Source organism: Crinia signifera, chromosome 2 (genome assembly GCF_055691185.1).
Source record: "Crinia signifera chromosome 2, ASM5569118v1, whole genome shotgun sequence".
Taxonomy (NCBI): Eukaryota; Metazoa; Chordata; class Amphibia; order Anura; family Myobatrachidae; genus Crinia; species Crinia signifera.
Genome location: NC_139218.1, coordinates 124,804,735 through 124,821,272, shown reverse-complemented (window position 1 = coordinate 124,821,272; position 16,538 = coordinate 124,804,735). Strand labels below are relative to the sequence as shown.

Sequence of the window (16,538 nt, the reverse complement as noted above, 5' to 3'; positions counted from 1 at the left end):
TTTCAAACCCCCAGGGGTTTCACCAATTTTGGTACAACTGGGCTGTGAAAATGAAAAATTTCATTTTTTTACACAAAAATGCAGTTCTGGCTCAAAATTTTTCATTTTCACAAGGAATGAAGGAGACAAAGCACCCCAAAATCTGTGCCGCCATTTCTCCCGAGTACGGCAATGCCTCATATGTGACCAAAAATACCATTTGGGTGCATGGCAGGACTCAGAAGGGAAGGAGTGATATTTGGATTTTGCAGCACAGATTCTGGTGGAATGAATGGTGGGTGCTATGTCGCATTAGCAAGACCCCCGAAGCACCAATACAGTGGAACCCCCCCACAAGTGACCCCATTTTGCAAACTACACCCCTCAGGGAATTCATCTAGGGGTATAGTGTACATTTCAAACCCCCAGGGGTTTCACCAATTTTGGTACAACTGGGCTGTGAAAATTAAAAATTACATTTTTTTTACACAAAAATGCAGTTCTGTCTCAAAATTTTTCATTTTCACAAGGAATGAAGGAGACAAAGCACCCCAAAATCTGTGCCGCAATTTCTCCCGAGTACGGCAATGCCTCATATGTGACCAAAAAATACCATTTGGGTGCATGGCAGGACTCAGAAGGGAAGGAGTGATATTTGGATTTTGCAGCACAGATTCTTGTGGAATGAATGGTGGGTGCTATGTCGCATTAGCAAGACCTCCGAAGCACCAATACAGTGGAACCCCCCACAAGTGACCCCATTTTGCAAATTACACCCCTCAGGGAATTCATCTAGTGGTATAGTGTACATTTCAAACCCCCAGGGGTTTCACCAATTTTGGTACAACTGGGCTGTGAAAATGAAAAATTTCATTTTTTTACTCAAAAATGCAGTTCTGGCTCAAAATTTTTCATTTTCACAAGGAATGAAGGAGACAAAGCACCCCAAAATCTGTGCCGCAATTTCTCCCGAGTACGGCAATGCCTCATATGTGACCCAAAAATACCATTTGGGTGCATGGCAGGACTCAGAAGGGAAGGAGTGATATTTGGATTTTGCAGCACAGATTCTGGTGGAATGAATGGTGGGTGCTATGTCGCATTAGCAAGACCCCCGAAGCACCAATACAGTGGAACCCCCCCACAAGTGACCCCATTTTGCAAACTACACCCCTCAGGGAATTCATCTAGGGGTATAGTGTACATTTCAAACCCCCAGGGGTTTCACCAATTTTGGTACAACTGGGCTGTGAAAATGAAAAATTACATTTTTTTACACAAAAATGCAGTTCTGGCTCAAAATTTTTCATTTTCACAAGGAATGAAGGAGACAAAGCACCCCAAAATCTGTGCCGCAATTTCTCCCGAGTACGGCAATGCCTCATATGTGACCAAAAAATACCATTTGGGTGCATGGCAGGACTCAGAAGGGAAGGAGTGATATTTGGAGTTTGCAGCACAGATTCTGGTGGAATGAATGGTGGGTGCTATGTCGCATTAGCAAGACCCCCGAAGCACGGTGAAATGATGAACCTAATAATCCATAGATGTGTGGTATATTTTAAAACACTCCTTCATACATAGGCCGGGTTTGTCGGGGCAAGTTTCACAGTGGAAAATAGTTTGCTTTCTTATTCCCTTTTTATAGCAAACTTTGCACCTTTTTTGTGTCCTGCCCTTTTTTCCAGTGGAGGGGATTTCGTTAGGAAAATGCTGCCCTGATACAATACGGGGGCCAGTACTAGAAGTACTGGGGCCTGTACTAGAAGTACTGGGGCCCTCTGCCTGCTGGTTCCCAAATATTAGGCCCATTATGACTTCCTCTTGAAAGTGCATAAATGTCCCCGTCTGGCTGGTAGAACGGAATAGTTCGTAAGCGTTATACAGTGGCTTCTGGATGATATACACGGCCAGCTTCTTATACCATATTTTTGTTTTCCACAGGGCACTGTACGGCTTCAGTACCTGATCTGAAAGATCCACTCTGCCCATGTACTTATTGTAATCTAGGATACAAATAGGTTTTAAGGTGTGGGTACTGGTACCTCGTACAGGGACGGAGGTGGTACTGTCTCCGTGAACTGTTGTCAGTATAAGGACATCCCTCTTGTCCTTATATTTGACCAACAACATATTTTCGGTGGATTGTGCCCTGCTTTCACCCTTTCTCAGTAATTTGGCAACGTGCGTTTTTGGGAGGCCTCTTTGGTTCTTGCGCACAGTACCGCAAGCTGCTGTACCTCTTGAACCAAGGGCCTTAAACAGGGGGATGCTGGTGTAAAAGTTATCCACATAGAGGTGATAACCCTTATCCAGGAAGGGGTGCACTAAATCCCAGACAATCTTTCCACTAACACCTACGAGGGAGGGGGGGCATTCTGGCGGTTCAATTCTTGTGTCCTTCCCTTCATATACCCTAAACCTGTGGGTGTACCCTGAGGTACTTTCGCACAGCTTATACATTTTTATGCCATACCTTGCCCTCTTATTGGGAAGGTACTGGCGGAATTTAACCCTTCCTTTAAAATGTATAAGTGACTCGTCTACACAAATGAATTTTTCGGGGATGTACATCTCAGCAAATTTGGCGCTGAAATAATCAATGACCGGCCTGACTTTGAATAGCCGGTCAAAGGTGGGATCATCTCTGGGTGGGCACTGGCCCTTATTCACATTGGCGCGTACGCATGCGAATTCGCACGTTTCACCCTGCAACCCCCATTGCGCATGTGAAGCAAGCGCACTGCGCATGTGCAATGATATTAAAAAATGCTCGCGAGCAAACTTTCGCGGAGATTTCTCCGTGCGAACGAGTGCATCGGTAGTAGGCGTGCAGTGGGCGTTAGAATGGGCGCGTCCATTATAATGAGCAAAAGTGGGCGAACACATGGGCGTACACATGGGCGTTCACTATGAGTGGTGGGAGTGCTTTCGCATGAGTGCAAGAGGGATTGTTCCCCTCCAACGCAAAACTTTTCGCCAGCTCAAAGCAGGTTTTTAGTTTCGCACACCTTGCTCCTTGTAATGTGCTCATTCGTACGGAGCAAACACACGCACGAAATGGCTAAATCAATGGTTAAATCAATGGCAACTGCACACTATTGACACCAATACATGGTTGATTTCATGAGACAATTACCTCAGCACAACTTCTGATTGCATACCACCAGCAATCAAGTGTTAGCAGATACAAACTTCTTCTGTTGCTAAAGTTATTTTGACCAAACCAATTCGCTAAAACAAAACAAATCCCACCCTTAGAAATTGATGTGTGCGTGGATGTTTGCTGCGTGCATACTAGTATTTGGTTTGCTAACATTTGGGGAGTAGAGCATGTTCGTTAGCAGCTTGAGGTGAGTGTGCGTGCGCAAATGTGTGGGCGCGTGCGACCAGTTACACATACGCACAGTGATAGACCACCCCCCTTCTTTGTATGGTTGCGTGCGAATGATTTCGCAAGCACTGTAGGCATGCCTTCGCCCGATGCGTGCGTGTGTTTTTTTCCGCAAGAGTGCTTGCGAATGTGCATGCGAGCGCATGAACCTGAATGAGGGCCACTGTGCATTATCGTTGTAATGCAAAAATTTAAGGATCGTCTCAAAACGAGTCCGGGTCATGGCCATACGATAAAGTGGGGTGCTGTACAGAACATCTGTACTCCAATATTGTCTAATTTCTGGCTTTTTAACTATGCCCATATGTAACACCAGACCCCAAAACGTCATCATCTCTACTGCATCTACAGGGGTCCACCTAGCAAATGATGACGTGGGGTTTTGGGCAATAAACTTCTGGGCATATAAATTACTTTGGTCCACCATTAAATTTATAAAATCATCAGAGAAAAAGACTTTGAAAAAGTCAATTTCTTTGAGGCCTGTAGTATCAAATTGGATTCCTGGGTTGGCCAAAAACTCAGGAACCTGAGGCTCAAAATTGTCTGGTGGTGGGGTCCATACGAGATCAATCATTGGGGGGGGGGGGTCTCAGCTGCTCTACGGGGGCGTCTTTGAGGGGGTCCCTCATCACTAGAGGAGGAAGAGGAGGTTAAGACCAATGCGATAAATTCATCGCTTTCATCACTGGCTGTGTCAGTGTCAGAGGCAATAAGGGCATATGCCTCCTCCGCTGAAAACAGTCTTTGGGATGATTGGGACATTTTTATTATTTTTGTGTTTGTGTAAGTGTAGTGTTTCAACACGTGTATAGTGTAGGGGGGGTACAAACTTTATTTCAACACGGGGGGTATGTAGTGTGTATGTAGTGCTTTAACACGTGTAAGTGCACTTAAGGGGCAGCAGCTTCAAGGCAGCTTTTGGTACAACCTTGAAGGGGTTAAAAGAAAAAAAAAATGCTCCTGCGCCAAAAATTGAGCACAGATGTTGGTCAGTAACGTCCGTCACTGATCAGCGCTCAGCGGCCACAGGACACCCACAAAATCACCGTGGGTGTAAAAAAAATTTAAAAAAAAAGACCCCACAGCACCCTCAAAAAATAAAAAATTAAAAAAAACTGCTGATCAGTCAAAGGCAACAGGAATTTGATCCAAAAAAAAAAAATTAGATCAACCCTGTGCCAAAAATGCTGATCAGTGATGTACGTCACTGATCAGCGCTCAGCGGCCACAGGACACCCACAAAATCACCGTGGGTGTAAATTTTTTTTAAAAAAGACCCCACGGCACCCTCCAAAAAAAATAAATAAAAAAAAACTGCTGATCAGTCAAAGGCAACAGGAATTTGATCCAAAAAAAAAAAAATTAGATCAACCCTGTGCCAAAAATGCTGATCAGTGATGTACGTCACTGATCAGCGCTCAGCGGCCACAGGACACCCACAAAATCACCGTGGGTGTAAAATTTTTTAAAAAAAAGACCCCACAGCACCCTCGAAATTTTTTTTTTTTTAAAACTGCTGATCAGTGATGCAACACTGATTAGCAGTGAGGGGCAGCAGGCGCGCAACTGTTGGCGCAACCTGACGGGGTATATATATAAAAAAAAACTGCACCCCAAAAAAGTTGCTGATCAGTTAATTTATACTGATCAGCACAAATGGGGGGCAGGAAAAAAAGCAGTGCAGAGGGTTAAGCCCGTCTGCACTGCAATCAGCCACAGGGGGCAGGAGAGACAAAATTATATTTTACTATGATGCTGCAGCAGCAGAAGCAGGCAGCAGGCAGCACGGATGCCACCACACCACCAATGCTGATCAAGGTCAGATAGGTCAGATAGGGGGACAGATGGGCACGGAGACCGCTCTGCACGCTGTTCCTGACCGAAATGGCGGCGGCAGGGCGGTCTCCGTTACTTTCACTGAGGTGCAATGGCTGACGGACCAATCACAGCCTTGGGGGCAGGTGGGACCAGGTGGGACCACCACCAAAGACCCCTTTACACTCGGTGGTGATTGGTGCTGTACCGATCAAGTACCAATCACCACCGATCCCTGTGTTACCGAGCGCCGATATTGGCCGGAACACAGAAAACGCTGCAATTGGCTGTTCACATTTGAACAGCCAATCGCAGCGATCGCCGATGGGGGGGGGCATCGCTGCCCCCCCTGGGCCACGAGGGAAGATATCTGCTGTCAGGGACAGCAGCCATCTTCCCTCTGTCACCGCGTCTATAGACGCGGTGACACTTTAAAGTCATGGCATACATTTATGCCATGTGTCGGGAAGTACATCCCGACCATGACGTAAATGTATGCCAAATGTCGGGAAGGGGTTAACAGCTGTGCTGGAGAGCATACTTCATAATTGGAGATGTAATAAAAGCGACCTGGTTTACTTTCCCCAAAGGATATAACCTGGTGCCCATTAATTCCAAGTGGTAACTGCACACGGCTACATTTGCTGTTTCTGACCTAAATGTACTATAATGCTTACACATGGAGAACAATGGTTTGCTGATTCAACAACTGAGACGCAAGGTGAGAGATACTGAGAGTAAGCCGAGTGTTAGACCTTAAGGGGTGTACACACGCTTTAATTTTGGCAGGTTTTCGATTCGATTTTGCTTACAGAAGCAAAATCGAATGGTTTTTAAGATGCTTTCGACTGCATTTGATTAGATGCGCGCTCCCGTTTTCTCTATATCGAAAAAATAATGGACTATAAATATCAAATTCGATCAAGTAAATCAAATGTATATAGAATTTGATATCTCATACAGCTCTAATGCCAAATTGAATGCAAAGATCTAAGGCCAAATCTAATGAAAAATCGAACCAAAAGCAAATTGAAGCGTGTATACAGACCTTTAGACATAGGTGGTGATTCTGGTTGGTTTGCAAAAGCAAAGTCCTTTGTTAATGCACAAAACCATGTGCACTGCAGGTGGGGCTGATGTAACATGTGCAGAGAGAGTAACATTTGGGTGGGGTGTGTACAAACTGAAATCAAAATTACAATGTAAGAATAAAGCAGACAGTATTTACTCTGCTCAGAAACGAAATAATTCACTCAAATGTAACTCTCTGCAAATGTTACATCAGCCCCACCTGCAGTGCACATGGTTTTGTCCTTTAAAGGAGGAGTTTGCTTTTGAAAACCAGCTGGAATCACCCCAGTGGTGCAGAATGACACCTATCACTTAAATGCACTATCTACCAGGCAAACAGGGGCACACAAACACTTTCCTATGAGCTACTTACGTGGTAAGAGTTCTCTGTCAGCATTTTCAGTACACCCAGGGTAAGGATAAAAAAGATGTCCCTTTTCTAAGGGGTACGGTAGAATCCTAAACGCTGTTAAGAGGGAAATATTATTACAGAACATACAGATATATATTATTCTAAACATATGAAAGGGAGCTCATTACTGCTCCTGATGAAGACATGTCAACACGTCGAAACGCATTGAGCCACCATCCATTCCCACTCCAACTGCACCAGTTACCAGACTACCCGGACAGGCTTAAACATTCAGAGGATTCCACAGTCTCAATCTCTCATAACAAAGATTGAGTTGATTGTACAGAGAACATCAAACCTGAATATTCCGTCACTCTCACTGAGTAAATCCGGATCCATATGCTGGGCAATTCTCGGGGACATTCTTTACCATCTTCTCCAATATAGGAGCCTTACCATCTCATTCTACATTTTTGGTAACTATTGATCATTTGGTGCTATCAATATCGGTACAATTGAATTGTACTATTGAACTGTCCCCCACATCAATATCAGTAGAGCAATACTACTCAAACTGTTTTTAATAATCCCTGTATCAGAGAATTCTCTATAGACAAATTGGTACTTGTTTCCTAGCACGGCCACACCGATTTACATCGGGGTGGTCGTGTCGGAAAAATCGGGTCGATCGCATCGCATGCGATTTGGTCGCATGCGATGCGATCGACGCGACCGACCGATTTTTGACCCGATTTTTTTTTTGATGAAATGTAAATCGGGTCCCTGGGACCCGATTTTACATTGGATTCAGTGTAAAAATATTCCCAACACCCCCCAAATTTTACGGCGTACACCCCACCCCACGATAGACGCCAACCCGAAGCGTGGCGAGCGCAGCGAGCCCGCGAGGGGCGGCGGTGCGCGTCCTCCGACCTTTTCATTCCCCTACTATCCACGTCGGCGTGGAGTTGAGAATAGAATAGTGTGGCGAGCGCAGCGAGCCACCGAGCCCGAAGCGTGGCGAGCGCAGCGAGCCCCGCGAGGGGACGCGGATACCTTCACAGGTAAACGCGTCCCTTTGCGGACTTCACAGGTGTCCGCGTCGCCACGGACACCTGTGAAGCCCGCCAAGGGACGCGTATAACTGTGAAGGTATCCGCGTCCCCTCGCGGGGCTCGCTGCGCTCGCCAGGCTTCGGGCTCGGTGGCTCGCTGCGCTCGCCACACTATTCTATTCTCAACTCCACGCCGACGTGGATAGTAGGGGAATGAAAAGGTCGGAGGACACGCACCGCCGCCCCACGCGGGCTCGCTGCGCTCGCCACGCTTCGGGTTGGCGTCTATCGTGGGGTGACGACGGGGACATCTATAATGTGAAATGGGTCATATTGGCCCATTTCACATTTTTCACATTTTTTTCACTATTTCAATGTAAAAAAATATTTTTACATTGAACCCGATGGAAAAATCGGGGGCATCGCGTCGTGACCATTGTTAATGGTCCCGACCGACGCGATGCCCCCGATATTTTACCTTTCCCGACACGTTTCAATGTTAAAATATTTTTTAACATTGAAGCCTATGGGGAAATCGCGGGCATCGCGTCGGTCGCGTCGGGACCATTGTTAACGCGATGCCCCCGATATTTTGTCCTAGCCGGCCAAATGGACCTGATTTCAAAGGAAATCGGGTCCATCGGGGTAATCGTGTACCTTAACTTAAGGTACACGATTACTCCAGATTGTGGCCGTGCTAGGAAACAAGTACCGACAAATTTTATTGTCAATTTCTTGGTGTTTAATAAATGTATAATTTTTACAAATTGTGTTAGTATTTTTTTCAGTTAAACCACAGCGCTGTATAATCTACTTTTTTCTTGGTTTATCTCTGGGGCATAGTTTGCTAAATTACACCCCACTGTTAATTGTTTTGTGCTGAGAGGTCCCTGCGCTACTTAAACAAGATTTAAATGAAATCTTGGGACTTGCAGAAAGTTTCTGAGTATATCAGGCACCTACACAAAGAGAAGGCAGCCATTTTGTGGGCTAATGAGAATGCATCCTATTAGCGGATTACTAGTAACTATACAGAGGGATGAAGTTTGCAGTTTACTGATTAGTTTAACAATGCAACAACCAACCAAATTGTTCCCTTCACAGAGTGCATAAATGATAGATACATATTAAGTCAGTGGTTCCTAATACTGGAGAAGCCTGGCCAAGGCTTGCCTGGCATCATCGGAAGCAAGTCATCGAAAGCAAGCAATGAGTTAGAACTGGAATGAAGTTTTAAAACCATCTCTCATCTCCTCTGTACAGGTACATGAATACCATTTTCCAAAACCTGATGCTTTTCATTTAAAAAGAACAGTCTGCAATGGGAATGTGTTTTGTTACTGGGAGCCTACAACATCCCCTACCTTTAATCAGATAAGCTGAGCAATGTGTGCAAACACCAACCCCTCCCCCTGTACCAGCTGACCCAAACTTTCCTTTAAAATGGGACATTTGGAGAAGCCTGGCCAAGGCTTGCCTGGCATCATCGGAAGCAAGTCATCGAAAGCAAGCAATGAGTTAGAACTGGAATGAAGTTTTAAAACCATCTCTCATCTCCTCTGTACAGGTACATGAATGCCATTTTCCAAAACCTGATGCTTTTCATTTAAAAAGAACAGTCTGCAATGGGAATGTGTTTTGTTACTGGGAGCCTACAACATCCCCCACCTTTAATCAGATAAGCTGAGCAATGTGTGCAAACACCAACCCCTCCCCCTGTACCAGCTGACCCAAACTTTCCTTTAAAATGGGACATTTGGAGAAGCCTGGCCAAGGCTTGCCTGGCATCATCGGAAGCAAGTCATCGAAAGCAAGCAATGAGTTAGAACTGGAATGAAGTTTTAAAACCATCTCTCATCTCCTCTGTACAGGTACATGAATACCATTTTCCAAAACCTGATGCTTTTCATTTAAAAGAACAGTCTGCAATGGGAATGTGTTTTGTTACTGGGAGCCTACAACATCCCCCACCTTTAATCAGATAAGCTGAGCAATGTGTGCAAACACCAACCCCTCCCCCTGTACCAGCTGACCCAAACTTTCCTTTAAAATGTGACATTTGGAGAAGCCTGGCCAAGGCTTGCCTGGCATCATCGGAAGCAAGTCATCGAAAGCAAGCAATGAGTTAGAACTGGAGTTTGGACTGGATTTGGACATAAACCGAAACACTGCCATGTTTTATTTTTGCTTTTCCCAAGATACCATCTATCTCAGCCTCTTAGGAAAGCTATGTATTACTCTTTGTTTTACTGTTTCTTTACCATGATCATCATCATATACCTCTGCCCCCACTGTATGCAAAGCCTGTATGCTGTACATTCGCTGGTTGCACACCCCGCCAGCAACAAGCTGGCAGGGTGTGCCAGCTTTGGAAGAAAAGTGCTACATAAATACAAATATTTTTACTGCTGCCTCTGAGCAGCATGATCAAGATGGCGCCGCTGATGGCTGCCTAGGAGCTGTGCAGCTCAGCCAAATATGTTCCCTGTGTGATAACTGTACTGTCTCTGCTTGTATTGTTACCTACCTGGCTGTTTCGGCGACCAGTGGCGCCGCTGATGGCTGCCTAGGCGCTGTGCACCTCGGTGGGTATGTGTTCCCCACATGTAATGTTTTATTGTAATGTATGTAATGCCTTCTCCCCCTGCCCCCCCCCCCCCTTCATCCCTGCTTGATGCTGCACTGTAAATCCACAAAAAAATCCTAGTGTGCGCAAGCATACATGGCCAATAAAGTTGATTCTATTCTATTCTAAAGTGTCTAGAATCACAGTGCCCTATAATATCTATTTTTTTCCAAAGCTCCCACAGGCCAAAAGATTTTTATTTTGCGAAACTCTACAAAAATTATTAAATTAAGTAAATATTCCTCACCCTAGAGTCATTTATGTGATGACGGACATGGTTATGCTTCGGTTTGTCCCCATATTTTATGATTGGCAAATGTAAAAGTGTCCAAGGATGCTGGCCGATTTATATAATTTTCTTTAAATCGGCAATCATTTACAGGGCAAAACCATGTCTTTTAAATGGTTGGCGCTTTAAAAAAAAAAAAAAAAAAAAAACATTTGAATTCAGATTTATTTTTATTGGTACTGGTCCACCAAACTGTGGCACCGATGCAAGTGCTTGCGGAACCCAGTTTGGGAGCCACTTTACTTGGAAGCCAAAGGATACTTTGGATGTTACCATCAGTGATGTTCAAAGTAAATTAAATTATAATTAGGAAGCAACACAGGACAATACATACATTTCTAGATAGGTTAAAGACAGATGTAAATGCAGCATGGCCAGCTTAATACAGGGAGTAAAACACTTCACTTATGCCAACAACAAATATAGGCAGGTTATGAACCTGTGCAGTGAAGCAATAAATGGTACAGTAGAGTGACAAGACTCTATACTTACTGCCTTCCCATGTGCAGTGCAATAAATTCAGTGCGCCTTCCACACGTTTCCAGTGCTGAAGGTGAAAAAAGGCATATGCCACTGCTTCACTGTCTCCCCGCTTCAGTATGTGCTCTGGTGGCATAATCAAGCTTTTCATTTCTAGCAAATACTGGAATAAAAGCATAAATGTACAACAATATTTTAAGTAAGTAGCCATTTCTATTTTGTTTGCACTTATCTGCAGATACACGGCTTAAAAAAATGTACTGCACATACTTTTTGTACTAGATCTAGTGGCGATTTTTACCTATGGGCTGCAGCCCCCTAGGTAAAGTCCGCCACTGGCTCTGCCTAAGTGAAGCCAGATGTGCTCTGGCTTCAATGTGACTGGCAGTGACTTCCTATTGGAAGTCCGACCTGCCAGTCACTCAAGGCAGTCCCACTAGGAGATCTTCCCTCCCTCCGGGATGCCTCTCTGTGCACAAATGCGGGGCAGTCCCCAAAACAGGTTCAACGCATGGGCAGTACCCAGGGCCGCCAAGAGAAATCCTGGGCCCCGGTACAACAACTTCCTGGGGCCCCCACAGACAGAGCTCCTCTGCGGACCTGTTGTTACGCCACTGCTTCCAAGGTGGATACAGGGACAAAAATGTACACCGTAATGTCTATTACACATGTCACACACCCATTACATATTATACCACATGCCATAACGCTCATTACATGTTATGCCACACACTGTAGTGGGAAGTACACATTATGCCATACACCGTAATACCTATTACATATTTTACCACATGCCATAATGCCCATTACACATTATTCCACACACCGTAATGCTCATCGCATATTAGGGGGTTAATATGCTCGTTGCCATTGGATTAACCTGCTCTGCCAGGTGTTACATGCTCTGCCAGGGGTTAACATGCTTGTTGCCATGGATTTACATGCTCTGCCATGGGTTAACATGCTCATTGCCATGGATTTATATGCTTTCCAGGGGTTAAAATGCTCGATGTCATGGAGTTACAGTACATGCTCTGCCAGGGTTACATGCTGACTTCCAGAGTCGGATCTCAGCCCCAGCAGCATGCAGGGAGGCAGCAGACACAGAGCAACCAGCCACCTACCTTCCACCTTGGAACACAGTGACCTAGACATGGGTGGGGAACCAGGTCTGGGACTGCTGGGCTGGAGACATGGCACTGGCACCTGCTGCTGCTGGTGGTGGCTGGAATGGGAACTGTGTGTCCAGACCAGGGCCCCCCTGACAGGCCCGGGCCCAGGTAAACTGTACCTGCTCCCCCCCTCTCTCGGCACCCCTGGCAGTACCGCGTACAATACTGCGCATGTGCCGGACCCAGGAACCTGATTAAGCCTCTGGGGCTGCTGCAAAGGCAGCCCATGGAGGCTTGGGCAAGTGCATGCATTGTATGTATGCAGTTACTGCACATGCGCTGGCCCCATGCAGGGAACCGGCGGCCGGGATCGGCAGGAGCGGGGAGCGCTGCAGCAGCGAAGGGGGTGGGTGGCTCATTGCAGCAGTCCCCCTCCTCCAAAAGGGTAAGAGCCACCACTGACTAGATCTCATCGCATTGCATTGCATTGCATTGCAAAACCTATGCAATGCAGTGTAGTCCAAATTGTATACAATAATTATACCTTGTATGGGCACCTTTAGGGGGCCTACATAAGTAGAGGTTTGCTGAGCATTCTGAGATGCTAGATCGCTCAGAAAGATTGCTCAGCACACAGCGATGTGTCAGCGCTGTGTGCTGAGTGATCAGTCAGGGCCAGTGTTCTCCGGTGAGAACACTGGCCCTGACCGACTAATACCCAGCATCACTATTGCTATGGCCCCTATACACAGAGAGATGTAGGCATTTTCTAAGCACTCTGGTGAGATCACTTAGACAATGCCCCATTATACATTTTTTTTTTTACATAGTTTAAGAAAAACATGGCTATGCACCCTGGAAACCTCCACAATATCTTACATATTACACTGGGTGCTAGTGAATACTATACACAGATACATTTATGCTATTAATTAATGGAAAGCTAAAAACACAGTAACTATAGTACCTGTATAAAACAGAAAAAGGTCAACATGAAAAAGGTTGGTGTGAGTTTTTTTGTCGGCCTATAGGTATGGTGCTTCACTTGGCACACTTTACCATTCCCATTTGTAGACCACGTGGATCGTAAAGCATGAAGAAGTAATCTGAATGTGAAAAACATATTTCAACCCTTTTCATGTTTGACCATCACCATGTAAACTTATTGCTGGTGTCGAAATTGTGTCAACATCAACCTTTGGACCAGGTCGACATTTTGACTTTCAACCAATAGTGGTCAACCTATACACTATCCACCTAACAACTGGAACCAAAACAAACAATGGCACACTGGCCATTAACAACCGGCATACAAGATATGTAAATGCAAAATGTTAATTTACAACACGAAGACGATAAATAAGGGTAAGAAAGATTGGAGTTGAGATATAATGGTAAATTATATTAGACCTTGCTCCTGAAGAAGCTGGGAGGCTAATCCCAGAGAAACGTGTTGAGCTCTTTTTGAAGTGGACATTCTCCTCACCAACATCACGGCATCACATGCACTCAGGACATCCAACATCTATCTGCAATTTACCCATCCGGAAAGCAATCCGAGGCAGTTTTTGGACTAACATCAGTCATCCAGGTCTACCATCCTTCCCCTCAGAGGAACCCACTCCATCTTGGACATATTTGGCTACCTGGTTATCTGCTACTCATGGGATCCATTGATTGATGTTCGCATGGAAATATGCCTATACAAATGCCAGTTTGCATTTTGATGTACTCTGTATACTATTGAATGTTATTATATTCTTTTATTATTCATTATCAATTTTAAATTGAATTCCACCATTACAGCTCTAGTATTAACTTTAATAATAAAATTTATTGTAAAGTATACCGTTCTCACCTTCTTTTTTCAGCCTGCGCTGGTACACTATTTCTGTTTTTTTTAGCAGACATGGAAAGGGAAGACCCTTTTACGATAAAATAACTAAATTTCTCTACTGGTGCCCTTGTCTGTGGATTAATACAGTTGCATAGTCATACATCTTGGCTGAAGTGGCACCAAACACCCCCATTTGTCGTTGTGCCAGGTCCTGTAAGTCTCTGGTAATGTTGGGCGTCTTCGCAGAAGAAAATGCATCTTAGATATATTGTAATGTGACTAGCACTCACCAAGATACTGTTCTGATTAATTTTACAGTATGTGAGACTTGCAAATCTGTGTACGACTGAGTCTCTGAATCTGCATACAAAGTGCTATGTAGCAGTGTCCATACCAAGTTCTGTGGTGTTTCATATACAGACTTCTGGTGTGCCCTAGACAATTTATGTGCAGCATTTGCATGGGACCTGGCAGCTCATTAGCGTCATGCATAATCCACTGTGAGGTATGTTTAGGCTAGATCAGTGGTTCCCAACCCTGGTCCTTAAGTACCCCCCACAGTGCACGATTTCCAGGTCACCCAGCAGGTGTACAGACTATTCAGATACATTTTAAAAGATCCACAGGTGGAGCTAATTATGTCACCTGTGATTCTGTGTGGAGACCTGAAAAATGTGCACTGTTGGGGGTACTTGAGGACCAGGGTTGGGAACCACTGGGCTAGATGAATGAAGACAAATCTGTACGTCACACTGCTTGGAATGCCCATATATTACATAGGAAGAAGATAAGACTATAGATGAATCTCCACCCATTCACCCTGTACCATTCATGCTCTCTAAATCCTGATGCTTGAACCATCTCAATATTTCCAGTATCATACCCTTCTTGGCTACCGAGGCAGCCAATTCTCTTTTTTATTACCTCATCATTGCCTACATGGACTAATGAAAGTTATCTATTTTCTTGTCTTTTTCTCTCACACCACTCCCTCCTTTTATCTATACTCAATGTTGCTGTTCATCTCATCTTCTATCTCGTTATTCTAACTGGATCCCTCCTCTCCTTTGCTTACTCCCTTCCTCTACAGTAGGTCAATTTGGGGGATTTCTGTCTGTGAAAGCATGTGGGAAAAATTACTGATCCAGCAAAATAAAGTCATTTAGCTGTGCATTTTACAGACATCTGCAAACCATGACCTTTTGTTGGTACTTGATGACTGAAGTTGGGAACCGCTGTCCTAGGAAATTTAGTTCAAGCTCAAGCTACTCACGCTCAACATTAAAGCACTCAGGGGTAGATTTATGAAGCAGTGATAAGGGAGGAGAAGTGATAAAGTGCCTGGTGCTTTATCACTGGCCAATCAGCTTCTGACTGTTAAGTTACAGGCTGGGTTTAATTAGTAGCTGATTGGCCGGTGATAAATTACCAGGCACTGTATCACTTCTTCTCCCTTATCACTGTTTCTTAAATCAACCCCTCAATCACTACAGCTTCTCCTACATCTCTGGCCTCATCTTATCTTATATTAAGCTGCATTCCTTCCCACCTTTTCCACTCTTATTTCAATGTCACTTTGGGCCTGATTCAGACCTGATCGATGGACTGTGAATCTTTGGAGCCCAGCAATCAGGTAAACTCCGCTCCACACCTTCCATCACACGTGAACTCCCATCCATGTGCACAGTTGTGAATATGTTTGCAACCGTGCACATGCGGGGAACACCATTCGCAATCACTCACCATCTAATGGTTTTCCCCTCTTTTCGCAGTCCTGGCTTACTGTGCGCTGCGGCGGCCGTGGGGAGAAAAAGGATTCAATTATACTTACGATAATTCCGTTTCTTCTGAACTTCTCCATGGCAGCCATTACTCTGGGTTATTCCCTCTCTCTCCAGGTTTAGACAGGTAGACTTGTAACTCCTCCCACCTAGGGTATATCTCCGCCTCCTCCCCTTCCTCTCCAGTCTTTTGAGTGTCTCTATTCTTAATACCATAGACAGGGAGGGAAACTGTAGGCTGCCATGGAGAAGTTCAGAAGAAACGGAATTATCGTAAGTATAATTGAATCCTTTCTTCCTCACTCTCCATGGCAGCCATTACTCTGGGATGTACCAAAGCATAAAAAACAGGGGGGGACTCAATAACGACATAAACAGGGTGATGCTTAATATATATATTTTGAATAGCTCACAAAACAGCATGTTGTAGCACCACCTTCCCCAAGTGGGTAGGAGATACATTTACATTGTAGTGCTTAGCAAAGGTATGAATGGAGTTCCATGTGGCAGCGGCACAGATGTCCTTAGCTGAGAGATTTGCTCTATTCGCCCACGAAGTAGATATGGCCCTGGTAGAGTGTGCCCTCAGCTCCTTCGGAATTTCCAGGCCTCCTTCTTTATAGACGAAAGTTATTGCTTCCGTAATCCAGCGGGCTATAGTGATTTTGGAGGCTGCTTCACCCTTTCTTGAGCCTGAATGCAGAACAAATAACTGTTTGGTCTTACGTATCTCTTCTGATCTTTT

General features: G+C 44.8%; 1 protein-coding gene across 1 annotated transcript in view; it reads right to left on the bottom strand.

Annotated features, from left to right (window-relative positions):
• ST7L (suppression of tumorigenicity 7 like) overlaps window positions 1-16,538 on the bottom strand; it is a 69,849-nt gene that overhangs the window by 12,763 nt on the left and 40,548 nt on the right. The window contains exons 12-13 of the mRNA XM_083172786.1: window positions 11,076-11,226; window positions 6,636-6,728 (exon numbers count right to left, since the gene is read on the bottom strand). Of these exons, the coding sequence (XP_083028912.1) occupies window positions 6,636-6,728; window positions 11,076-11,226 (244 nt within the window). The remainder of the gene's footprint in view (window positions 1-6,635; window positions 6,729-11,075; window positions 11,227-16,538) is intronic.